The sequence below is a fragment of the Antechinus flavipes genome, chromosome 2 (genome assembly GCF_016432865.1).
Source record: "Antechinus flavipes isolate AdamAnt ecotype Samford, QLD, Australia chromosome 2, AdamAnt_v2, whole genome shotgun sequence".
Lineage (NCBI taxonomy): Eukaryota > Metazoa > Chordata > Mammalia > Dasyuromorphia > Dasyuridae > Antechinus > Antechinus flavipes.
The window spans coordinates 282,309,316-282,321,530 of NC_067399.1; the positions used below are offsets into that span (position 1 = coordinate 282,309,316).

Consider the following 12,215-nt stretch of genomic DNA (forward strand, 5'->3'; position numbering starts at 1 on the left):
TTTAATAAAAGAACTAGAAACTACTGGGGTTCCTATCAACTGGTAACTAACTTAAACAAAAATTTATGGCAGGTGAATATAATGGAATATTACTGAATTGTAATGAATGGATGAAAAGGATAGTTTAAAAACAACCTGAGACGATATCTATAAACTGATGCAGAATGACATAAGAAGAGCAGAACAAGAATAATAATTTAGGTAGCAACAAATTGTAAGAGACTTAAGAATTCTCATCAATACAATAACCAACTGTGATTCTGGAAGACTAATGGTAAACTATGCTGCTCATCTCCTAACAGAAAGATGACAGATTCAAGTACAGAATGAGACCTGCATTTTTTGGAAATTAACAATTTTGGAATTTATTTTGATTAACTATATATATTTGTTCCAAGGGTTTTATTTTTCTTTTTTATAAGTTGAGAAAGAAGAGTGGGAATGAAATAAAATAAATGTTTGTTAATTGAAAAGTGAAATTTTAAATTAAAAAAAGAGAGAGAGAGATAGGGTCAATACATTCAGAGTCTAGCCTATCAATCACAAAATTCAAATCCTAAGGCCCTGGTAATTCTTAGGTCACTTAGTTTATGATGCGACTACCCAGAATATTATTGCCCTAATAAATATTGTATTTTTTATTAAAGCTTTTTATTTTCAAAACATATGCATAGATATTTTTCAACACACACCCTTAAAAAACCAATTTTTTTTCCCTCTCTTCACCCCCTCCTTTAGATGGCAAGAAATCCAATATATGTTAAACATGTGCAATTCTTCTATTCATATTTGATATTGTATTTACCCAGTTTTCCTTATTACCAGTTTCCCTTAAGCTTAGAAAGCAATGAACATCAAAGTAGATAGGTGTCACCCAGCATCACTCAAATTAGCACTCCATCCATGAAGAGGTAGTTGTTTGAGCTGTCTCTTGATAAATAGAATTGGATAGATAGAATAAAATAAGAGGGGTGGTACAGGAAAAGGAAATAGCATAACCAAAGGCAGAGAAATGGAAGAGTTACAGATTCTATTTGATCCATCTCATACAGCATCTTCTCTAACATATCTATTCCTCCCCCCTCACTCCCAAATTATTTTACTCATCCCAATATTTCACATCTTTGCTTCCTGAATAAACCTTTTCTTCCTGATTGCTTCTTCCCAAATTCTTTCCAATATAGGTAGACTCCATGCTGACCCAACTTGTATCTCTAAAAATTCCCTTTACATCTTCCTATATAAGCCATCCTCCCTGGTTCACATTGTGAGAAAACTTCTCTTTGCTTCTTACCCTGTCATTTTTAAAGAAATTGGCCTTCCCCACCACCACCCCAACAACCCTGAGTCTCCAGATGTTTGCTCCCAAAGAGACATCACTTTTCCCGCATTCCCTGACTCAGGAAAAGAACAGGAAGGGTCGGTCTGTCCCTCCCTTGCTCGTAGCATTTCTCGTAGCCAGTTTCTGCTAACTTTTTCAAATCACCACTACCCATTTCTGCCACTATAGGTAAGAACTGCTCCCACTTTCTTTTTTCGGGACCAGCACTTGGCCAGGCACATAGAAATAACATAATAAATGATTGTTGATTGATTGATTGATGTCCTTCCTTAAGGACTTCAGCATATGATCAAGAGTTTTCCTCTTTACTATGTCTTTAGTAACTTCCACATACATACTCACACTAGCAGCATGGTCAAAGCCAGCCTTGCCCATCACAAGCACTGCTTCAATTTTAAAATCACGAACTTAGTACCCTTTCTTCAACCACACTGTCCTTCCCTGTTGTTTTTCCTATTGTCCACTCATATACTACTGAAACTTATCTATGCTTCTGCCTGTGCCACTTATATTTCTATCAGTTCATTAGTCCCTTTTTAACTAAACTTGATTCTCTGGCTAACATGATTACATGGCCATCTATTGCAATGATTCATTCATCATCATCATCATCATCTCTCCCCCTCGCCCTCCCTCCTTGTCTTCGACCTTTTGATTTTCTTCAAGCCTCAGCTAAATCCCACCTTCTAGAAGAAGACTTTCCTAATCCCCCTTAATGTTACTGTCTTCCCTCTGAGATTATCTCCAATTTATTCTATATATATCTTCCTCTTACATAGTTGTTGGCACATTGTAACCCTCATTATATAATAAGCTCCTTGAGGCAAGAACAATTTTTGCCTTCCTTTGTACCACCAATGCTGAACACAGTACCTGGCACATTGTAAGTGCTCAGTAAAAGTTTGTTCTGTTGTTGTTCAGTCATTTCAGTCATGTCTGACTCTTCATGACACCATTTGGGGTTTCCTTGGAAAAGAACTGTGGTGGCTTGCCATTTCCTTTGCAAGCTCATTTTACAGATGAGGAAACTTGAGGCAGACAAGGTTAAGTGACTTGTCCTGGCTCATACAGCTAGTAAATGTCTGAGACCAGATCTAAATTCAGGGACATGAATATTTCAGACTCCAGACTCAGCACTCGAACTACTGCACCACCAACTGTCCCAAAGATTTGTTCATGTCATTTCAATTCACTAATATTCTACATTTCTCTGTCCTTCAGCTTTCTACTGTACTAAATCTCAGCCTTCTGTCAGCCAGCCCTTTTCTCTGTTTTATCTACTTTTACTTCAAGGATTTCAAAGTTGCTAAAGAAAATTACAACAGGAGCTGGGATCAACTGGCCCATCTGGAGCATACTTCAAGTGACTCCTCTCCCAACATTCCTTTCATTCATTTCTCTTTTATCCCTTAGCAAACTCCTCATACCACCTGTTCTGAACTTCCTCTACATTCTCAAACCTCTAATCCTACTGCAGCCTCTCTCACTCTTGGAAGCTCAACTTGCCTCTGCTATACGAAAAAAAAACATCTTCAGCATGTGGCAGGAGCTCTCTCATCTACCCTCATTTCTGCTTGAAAGTATTCTTTCTTCCTTTCTTCCTTCCAGCCTCAACCCAAGAGATGTCTCTCCCCCTTTCCAAGTAACAGAATAACCTTTACTCTTCATCACCTCCCTCCTATGTTCTTAAACATCATTTTGCTCCAAAAATTATTCCTTCATTCTTTAGCATTTTCAGTCTCTCCCTTTTTCTATGCTACTTTCTGCTTAAAAACATGAACAAATGTCTCATGTTTAGGAAGAAAAAAAAACACATTAGATCCTATATTAAGGTTCTGAAAATGTCATTAGATTATTTTTAAACTGAAATTCCTGTTTCTCTTCTTTCTTTCATGGCCTGACTTTCTTTAAAAGCTTTTTATATTCATTTTTATTTTCAAAACATATTCATGGATAATTTTTCAACATTGACCCTTGCATAGCCTTGTGTTTCACATTTTCCCATTCTTCCCCCCATACCCTCTCCTAGATGGCAAGCAATATAATGTATGTTATATATGTTAAAATATGTTAAATCCAATATGTTTAAGTGTATTTATACAATTCTCTTGCTACACATGAAAAATCAGATCAAAAAGGAAAGAAAATGAGTAGAGTAAGAAAACAAAATGCAAGTGAACAACAACAAACAGAGTGAGAATGTTACGTTGCCACATTCAGTTTCCATAGTCCTCTCTCTGGGTGTAGATGGCTCTCTTCATCACAAGATCATTAGAACTGGCAACAGTCATGTTATTATTGGAAGGAGTCACATTCATCAGAATTGATTGTTATATACTATTAATGTTGTCATATACAATGATCTCTTGGTTCTGCTCATTTCACTTAGCATTAGTTCATGTAAGTCTCCCCAGGCCTCTCTGAGATCATCCTCCTGACTGTCTCTTATAAAATAATAATATTCCACAACATTCATATACCATACTTTATTCAGCCATTCTCCAATTGATGAAGCATCCATTCAGTTTCCAGTTTCTTGCCACTACAAGAAAGGCTGCCACACACAAACATTTTTGCACATGTGGGTCCCTTTCCTTCCTTTAAGATCTCTTTGGGACACAGACCCTATAATAGAAACACTGTTGGATCAAAGGGTATACATAGTTTTACACCCTTTGAGCATATAGTTCCAAATTGCTCTCCAGAATGGTTGGTAGAGTTGTGAATGGATCCAACCGCTGGATCCATTCACAACTCCACCAACAATGTATCATTATCTCAGTTTTCCTATATCCCCTCCAACATTCATCATTATCTTTTCCTGTCATCTGAGATGTGTAGTGGTGTCTCAAAATTGTCTTAATTTGCATTTCTCTGATAAATAATGATTTAGAGCACCTTTTCATATGATTACAAATGCTTTTAATTTTTTCATCTGATAATTATTCATATTTTTTGACCATTTATAAGTTGGAAAAGGCTTGAATTCTTATAAATTTGAGTCAATTCTCTATATATTTTAGAAATGAGGCATGGCCTGACTTTCTAAAGGAATGATTTCTACTCACTGTCTCAATTTCTTTAAGCCATCCTTGAATCCTTACAATCTGACTTCTCCCTTTACCATTTTAATAAAGCTATATTCTCAAAAATTAACCAATAGCCACATCAAATCTAGCTTACTTGTCATTTCTTGATCCTTATTCTCACTTCTCCATAGCACATATCTCTCCTCAAAACTCCTTCCTCAGCTACAGGAATGCTAACCTCATTTTTCTACCTCTATGTTGAATCTACTGGCTCCTTTTAATTACCTTACCCTGTAATTGTAAGGGTTCCCTAGATCTTGACCTTCCTCTCACATTCTCTGGAGCACTATAGTTAAATAACCATTTTGTAATTTTATTAAAGGTTATATGCTGGGTACCATGGTAAGCATTAGGGTTACAAATAAAAGCAAAAAGAAAATCTGCCCTTAGGGGACTTATATCCTAAAAATAGAAGAGAACAACAACAAAAAAAAAAAAAAAAAAAAAAAAAAAAAGGAAGAAGGTACTTGTGTTGGTACAGTGTTGAAGTCTACTTAATCAAAAGCAAAAGCCAGCTACTTTTGACTGGCCCCAGTCTTTCCTCAAAGTGAAGGTTCCATGAGCAACTCACTCACTGGAGAAGGGAGCTGCAGAGGTGGAGAGATGTTGTAGTGTGAATCTCTAATGAATTCAACTATTACCTGAATGTGGTTGACTTCAGAGCTCTATTTTCCCCCTAAAAATATCTTTAATTCCTGATAAGATATTTACATTTGGATGTACACCCAGCAGCCCAAACTCAAGGAATCCAAAGTTACTATCATTCTTCCAGTTACAAAGCATGAAATGGCAAAGTCATCTTTGACTCCATCTTTCCTTTGGACCTCATATCTCCTTAGTCACCTCCTTAAAAACAACACCTGAATTTTTCCTTTTCTTTCTACTACAATTTCTACTACGACTTCACTCTGCCCTTGTCACTTCCCCATATGATCAGCAGAATCTTTATCTCCATTCCATAGAGTGACACCAACTAATCTTACTAAATACTGCTTATAACATGCCAACTCTTTACTCAAAGACTTTAATAAATTTCCACTAATTGCAAGTTCAAATCAAAGCTCCTTGGCCAAGCATTCAAGGGCTTCCAAAATTTGTCCAAACCTGTCTTTCCAACTTCATATTACTATTTCCCAGGCTCAGTCATCTGTCCCAAGGAAGATAGTCCACTCTCCATCCCATGAATAATATTTTTTCTTCTACCATGATTTCTCTTATCTATCTTTTTCCTTTTCTTTTTTCCCTAGGCTGCTCCATCTGTCAAAAATGATATCTCTTTGTAATTCCACCTCCTTAAATCCTCTGTATCCTCCAAGGCCCAGCTCAACTTCCACCTCCTCTAATGTCCAACCATCTTATTCCTTTATACTCCTATTTGCTTTTCTAAATCTTTTATTTGCTATTTAATTACACACTATTTATGTTATTTGAGCCAGCACACAGTGGTAGAGAGATGATGGCCTTGGATTTAAAAAGTCCTAGGTTCAAGTACCCCAGAAACACAGAATTGGGTGACTAACAGCTTAACTTCTCAGCACTTTATCACCTTCACACACACACACACACACACACACACACACACACACACACACATACACACACACACTCCTGACAAAAACTCTCTAAGTTTGGTAAGTTACAAGTGTGTTGCTGATATATAGTAAGAATTTTCATACCAAGAATTCCTTATTGTGATGAAAAGGTCCAAACCAAAACATTACTTTCCTATTTTTTCAAAAAACAGGTTTTTATTGATACCTTGTTTTAATATCACCTATATTGCCTTCTTTTTTATTCTTCTCTCCCCTATCGCTCCCTTTTAATCAAGAATTTTTTAAGAAGAAAAAAAATTTAGTAAAATTAATCAACACATTAAAAATAATCTGACATTATAGACAATATTCTTTATATGTAAACACACACTTTTGAAAATAGGGTTGGAAGCGATATCCTTTCCTTGGGGCAAAGCCTTATATTATTATTTAACTTGATTCTGTCTCTTCTACTAGATAATTAAGTTCCTTAAGTTCAAAGATCCTCTCCATGCTTCTGTAACCCCCTTAGCAAGTAGCAGAGAGCTATGCATATGGAACATTCAATAAACATTGTTTTAAAGGAATAAATGAGGATTATGAGCAAAATGAATTATTCAAACTTCTTAAACTGTCCTTCTGTCTTCTGAAGGACTCTTACTGAAAATGATTATAAACTCCAAAATTGGGAAGTGAGGAAGGAAATATATGGGGTAAAGTAAATTATATAAATCAGTATATAAATATTTTCACATTTGAGCCACATGTCCATGAAAATATACCTATTTAATGGGGTACAACATGAGAATTTTAATTTCAGAGCAAATTCTCTCTGCCGTCAATTCACTTCCAACTTGCTTCTATTTACTATCACTTAACTTATAGGAAAGTAACACAAATTAATTTAAAATTATTCTAAGGCAAAGCTCACTGGAAGTTTAAACCTACTGAAACATACACAAATACAAACAACCAGAGTTCATTCCAACATAAATGACATTTGGATTATCCTTTATTATGGCATACCCCCTTAACAGTTGTCCTTTTTACATGTATAATTAAAAGTTGAGAAGATGGATACATATAATTCTACAGACAGACAGACAGAGACAGTATCTTACCTCATTATGGAGCAATTTTAAGTAGCAAGCACTATAATATGTGAGTTATTTTTGCTCAAAGAACCCCTGCTCAGCCCTCACAACACAAAAATGGCTACAATGTGATTAACAGTAACTCAGAGGAAGGGAAATTACTGTGTTACTGTATTAAATAGGTTTTCTCTTATGCTTAGAGACTCCACATTTTCACAATACTACATAAGTAAAATATTATGACTTTGTACTTATAGCCAATGGAAAACATTAAATCAAGTAAAAATGAAATTTCACTCTGGCGCCACCTAATTAATTCAGTCCATCTAGTGGATTCCTTAAAAAAAAAAATCTCTGACTTGGATTCAAATTCCAGTATATTCCAATTAACAAGAAAATTGATTACATCCATGGCACTGACAGGAGAGCAGTTGAAAGTGAATTTCTTACCTGCCTGATCATTTTCTCTATGGCTGACATCACCATAAGTCCTCTCCAAACAACCGGTGCCCTTTCTTCTACAAGGAAGCCCATAGACATACTACAGTAAGAAAACAAAAATAGATTTTTCACAGAGAAAAGAGAAAAACAAAATAGGTTCTGCAAAGTAGCTTAAGGTGGGTAGGGAGGACAAACTTACCAAGAGATACCATAATTCAAAAGGGGTCTCATTAAGTTGCCTAAAATAGGAAACAAATAACTGTTTAGAAAATGGAGACATTACTTCATGATAAATATATCAACATGTTTTCCTGTCAACAGCTATCAGGCTTAGCAGTGAAAATGGCTTTCTACCATTATGTCAGTACGCATTTCTTGTTCCAGACTAATTCAGAAAAATAAGTCATTATTTTAATGATTTTTTCAATACTTATTCTTCAATTTCCAATTCATTCAATGCAGTTTTCAATAGTTCAGGCAAAACACAAACACGTCACTTAAAGATTCCATCAGGCTTAACTTCTTAAAATATTTTGGAAATAGCATCCTTTTATGTAGAAAAAAATCCATCAGCAACTTGGAATTATTTTATATTCAAAAAACAGCCTCAATAAATAAATGTGCATAGTCAAAGCATTTTAAATTGTATATTTTGGATGACTCTCAAATTTTAATACTAATCTTTGCTTAGTTATATAAAAAAGGCAGAATTCTGCATCATAATTCTCTCAAGACAAGCATATTCTTTTGTCTATATCTTCTCTTTTAGCTTGAATTAAAGAAAAGCTTTCAAAGGGTAGAAAGCTTTAGATTTTGTACTGAGGAAAATAAAAATTTCATCAATGTAAAAAAGTAGCATTGTAATAAAAAACAATAAAAAAGAGGAGGAGCAATATTATATGACACTGACCTCCTTTACCCTAACTAGAGAGCTGTTGATCACTGAAAAGTGTAATTTCTTATATTCAACAAACACAGATTCACAAATAAGTTTTAAATAAACTCGGTACTCTGAATTTTAAATGTATAAAACTGACAAAATTGTATATCAATTCATTTTGTACAAATCAAGGCTTCAAACTAGGATAATTTTCTGGTTCAATATTGCCCAGATTATAACATAAAAATGGAGAGGTGTTCTCTTGAATTGGTCCACTACTAGAGATAGCTTGGATAGACTATGCAGATGATTAAGGAATGAACTAAGCCCAAAGTTGAATGGGGGAAAGAGGAGAGAGAAAGGAAGGATCTGAGAATTACAATATTCTGATAATATTATGCTATGATATTATAAGGCTATAAGTCAAAGAACACCATCATTTCTGAAGAATCAAAGTGTGGGTAACCCAAGGGCAATGGGAAGTTGGGTATGGTGGATATAAGTAGGCTTCACTATATTAACATTAATGGCTTGTTCGCAAGTGATAGAGCACATAATGTCCAAAAAAAAAAAAAAAATAGGTCAATCATGAAAGTTGGAAATAGCAAAAGTTACACTGGTATCTACAAAATAATAAAGAACAGTATATTAAATATATAAATCTTCCACAAAGAATTTTGGGAAGGACTTAAATAAAAATTATTCAAGGTGACAAGGAGTGTATGGATTGTGATATGAACTAATCAACGGCAGAACAACTTATAGTGAAATCAGAGATTTAATTTAATAAATTAATTTAATATTCAAGTACCATTTTAAAAGGCCACTGTACTGGAAAAGTGCAATACAACAACAAAGCTCTTTTGGATATGCTTTTAAAATAGCAAAATAAAAGCTAGGGCCACAAACTGAACACAATTGAAATAACTGATAGAACAAAACTAAAAGCTGAAGGATGGAGTGGAGGTATCTAAAATTAGAGACAATATTCCTGAGCTTTAAGAGACGAAGCAGGTATAGAAGATAAATGACAAATTAAATTTCAAATAGATATACAGCCTGAGAAGAATTGTAAGAGAATGAAAAGAAGTCCATTGGGGAATATGCCTACAGGCAAAATCTTTACCTAAACAAGGAATAAAAATGATCATAAATGAAAAAGATAAGTTATATAAAATTAAAAAACTTTTGCATAAAGTTAATCTAATTAAGATAGTCAAATCTATGAGTTAAAGAAAAAATTACACAACACATATCTGATAAAGGTCTGATATCCAAGATTCATATAGAATTGATATAATATATATGCACAAAAGACATCTCTCAAAAGATAAACAGACAATAAGTATGAAGTTCTCAAAAGAAACTCAAACTACCAATAACTATTTGAAAGAATTCCCCAAATCACTAATGATAAGAGATATACAAATCAAAATTCTTGGATTTTATCTCACATTCATTAGATTGAAAAAATGATAAATGGCAAAAATTGTAAATTTTTGAGATGCAGGAAGGAGCTAAGACACTGTTGGTAAAGCTGTTAATCTATCCATTTTGGGAAACACTATGGAATTACATTATAAAAGTCATAATAAATTGCATACAACCTTTGATCCGGTGCTATGACAAACACACATATACTTTAATGAAGTCAAAGACCAGGGAAAAAGAAGAGGGAAATGTATTATATACAAATATATTCAAATTTATTAAATTCAATAAGTATTTATTAGACATCTATTATGTTTCCCACACTATTAGGGATTAAGGTTACAAAAACACAGATTAAAAAATCCTTGTCTTCAAGTAACTTCTATTTTTGATGTGAAGGACAGAATATATTAATAGATAAGCAAATACAAAATATATAAAAGAGAACATACAACATAATTTTCAGGAGAATGATTTTTGTAATAACTGAAATCAGGAGCAACTGGATGGTGCAGTAGATAAGAGCACCAGCTGTGAAGTCATGATCTGAGTTCGAATCTTACCTCAGACTTATACTTTCTAGTTATGGGACACTGGATAAGTCACTTAATCCCAACTGCCTCAGCAAAGAAAAACAGCAACAACAAAAACAAAGAATTTGAAAGAAGCATATGCCCATCATTGGGAAATGGATGGAAAAAATGTATGTTACTACAGTGAAATATTTTTTGTGTACAATGAAATGATTACTATAATAAATTCAGAGATATTTGGAGAAATTTTGTATACTGAGGCAACATGAGTTGAGCAAATCCAGGAGTACAATGAATAGAATAATAAAAATAACATAAAGTAAAACAACAGCGAATGCAATCACTAATTTTATGTTTACAGTACAGTCAGGCACGCTTTTCATTTCTCAACAAAGAGGTCACATAGTACAAGGGCATTTATCTTCAGACATGATACATGTGTTGACTGGTTTTGTTAAACTACATTTCTTTGTGAAAAGGTACTTCTTATCTCTATAAAGACCATTATGTTGCTTCCAGTTATGAATGTTTGCAACTTCAGTATCATTCTTAACTTCTCACTTTCCTTCATTTCTATTTCCAATCAATGCCAAATCTTGTTGACTCAACCTCCTCTTCTTACAAACTCTTTAATTCTCTCCAGTCACCATTCCAATTCCAGATTCTCATTACAACTCCCCTGGATTATAACCAAAGCCTTACAGTTGAATTTATCATCCATTTTTACATGATACTTTGTTTCTTTTCTTCAAATTAAGGGTGAAATAGAAATGGAAAGCAAGGGATATAGTAGTTAAAAAAAAAAAAAGAAAGAAAGAAAAGTGAAACAAGAAAGAAAAAAGGGTCATTAAAGCATCTTTAAATACATAGAAGAGAACAGAAATTATAAAAAAGATGAAAAACATTAGAAGTTACATCTTAAATTTTACATGTTTATATATTTTTAAAGAAAAGCAAATTTTACATAATAGAGATGCAATTTCGTGTACAATCTTCTTTTTCTGTTCTACTATATATGGGGAAACACTATGGAATTACATTATAAAAGTCATAATAAATTGCATACAACCTTTGATCCGGTGCTATGACAAACACACATATACTTTAATGAAGTCAAAGACCAGGGAAAAAGAAGAGGGAAATGTATTATATACAAATATATTCAAATTTATTAAATTCAATAAGTATTTATTAGACATCTATTATGTTTTCCACACTATTAGGGATTAAGGTTACAAAAACACAGATTAAAAAATCCTTGTCTTCAAGTAACTTCTATTTTTGATGTGAAGGACAGAATATATTAATAGATAAGCAAATACAAAATATATAAAAGAGAACATACAACATAATTTTCAGGAGAATGATTTTTGTAATAACTGAAAATCAGGAGCAACTGGATGGTGCAGTAGATAAGAGCACCAGCTGTGAAGTCATGATCTGAGTTCGAATCTTACCTCAGACTTATACTTTCTAGTTATGGGACACTGGATAAGTCACTTAATCCCAACTGCCTCAGCAAAGAAAAACAGCAACAACAAAAACAAAGAATTTGAAAGAAGCATATGCCCATCATTGGGAAATGGATGGAAAAAAATGTATGTTACTACAGTGAAATATTTTTTGTGTACAATGAAATGATTACTATAATAAATTCAGAGATATTTGGAGAAATTTTGTATACTGAGGCAACATGAGTTGAGCAAATCCAGGAGTACAATGAATAGAATAATAAAAATAACATAAAGTAAAACAACAGCGAATGCAATCACTAATTTTATGTTTACAGTACAGTCAGGCACGCTTTTCATTTCTCAACAAAGAGGTCACATAGTACAAGGGCATTTATCTTCAGACATGATACATGTGTTGA

General features: G+C 33.7%; 1 protein-coding gene across 2 annotated transcripts in view; it reads right to left on the reverse strand.

The window, feature by feature from the left end:
- Nucleotides 1-12,215, reverse strand: part of NUBPL (NUBP iron-sulfur cluster assembly factor, mitochondrial) — a 320,313-nt gene that overhangs the window by 171,292 nt on the left and 136,806 nt on the right. For both annotated transcript variants that reach the window (XM_051977282.1, XM_051977281.1), the window contains exons 5-6: nt 7,698-7,737; nt 7,508-7,598 (exon numbers count right to left, since the gene is read on the reverse strand). In XM_051977282.1, coding sequence (XP_051833242.1) covers nt 7,508-7,598; nt 7,698-7,737 — 131 coding nt within the window. The remainder of the gene's footprint in view (nt 1-7,507; nt 7,599-7,697; nt 7,738-12,215) is intronic.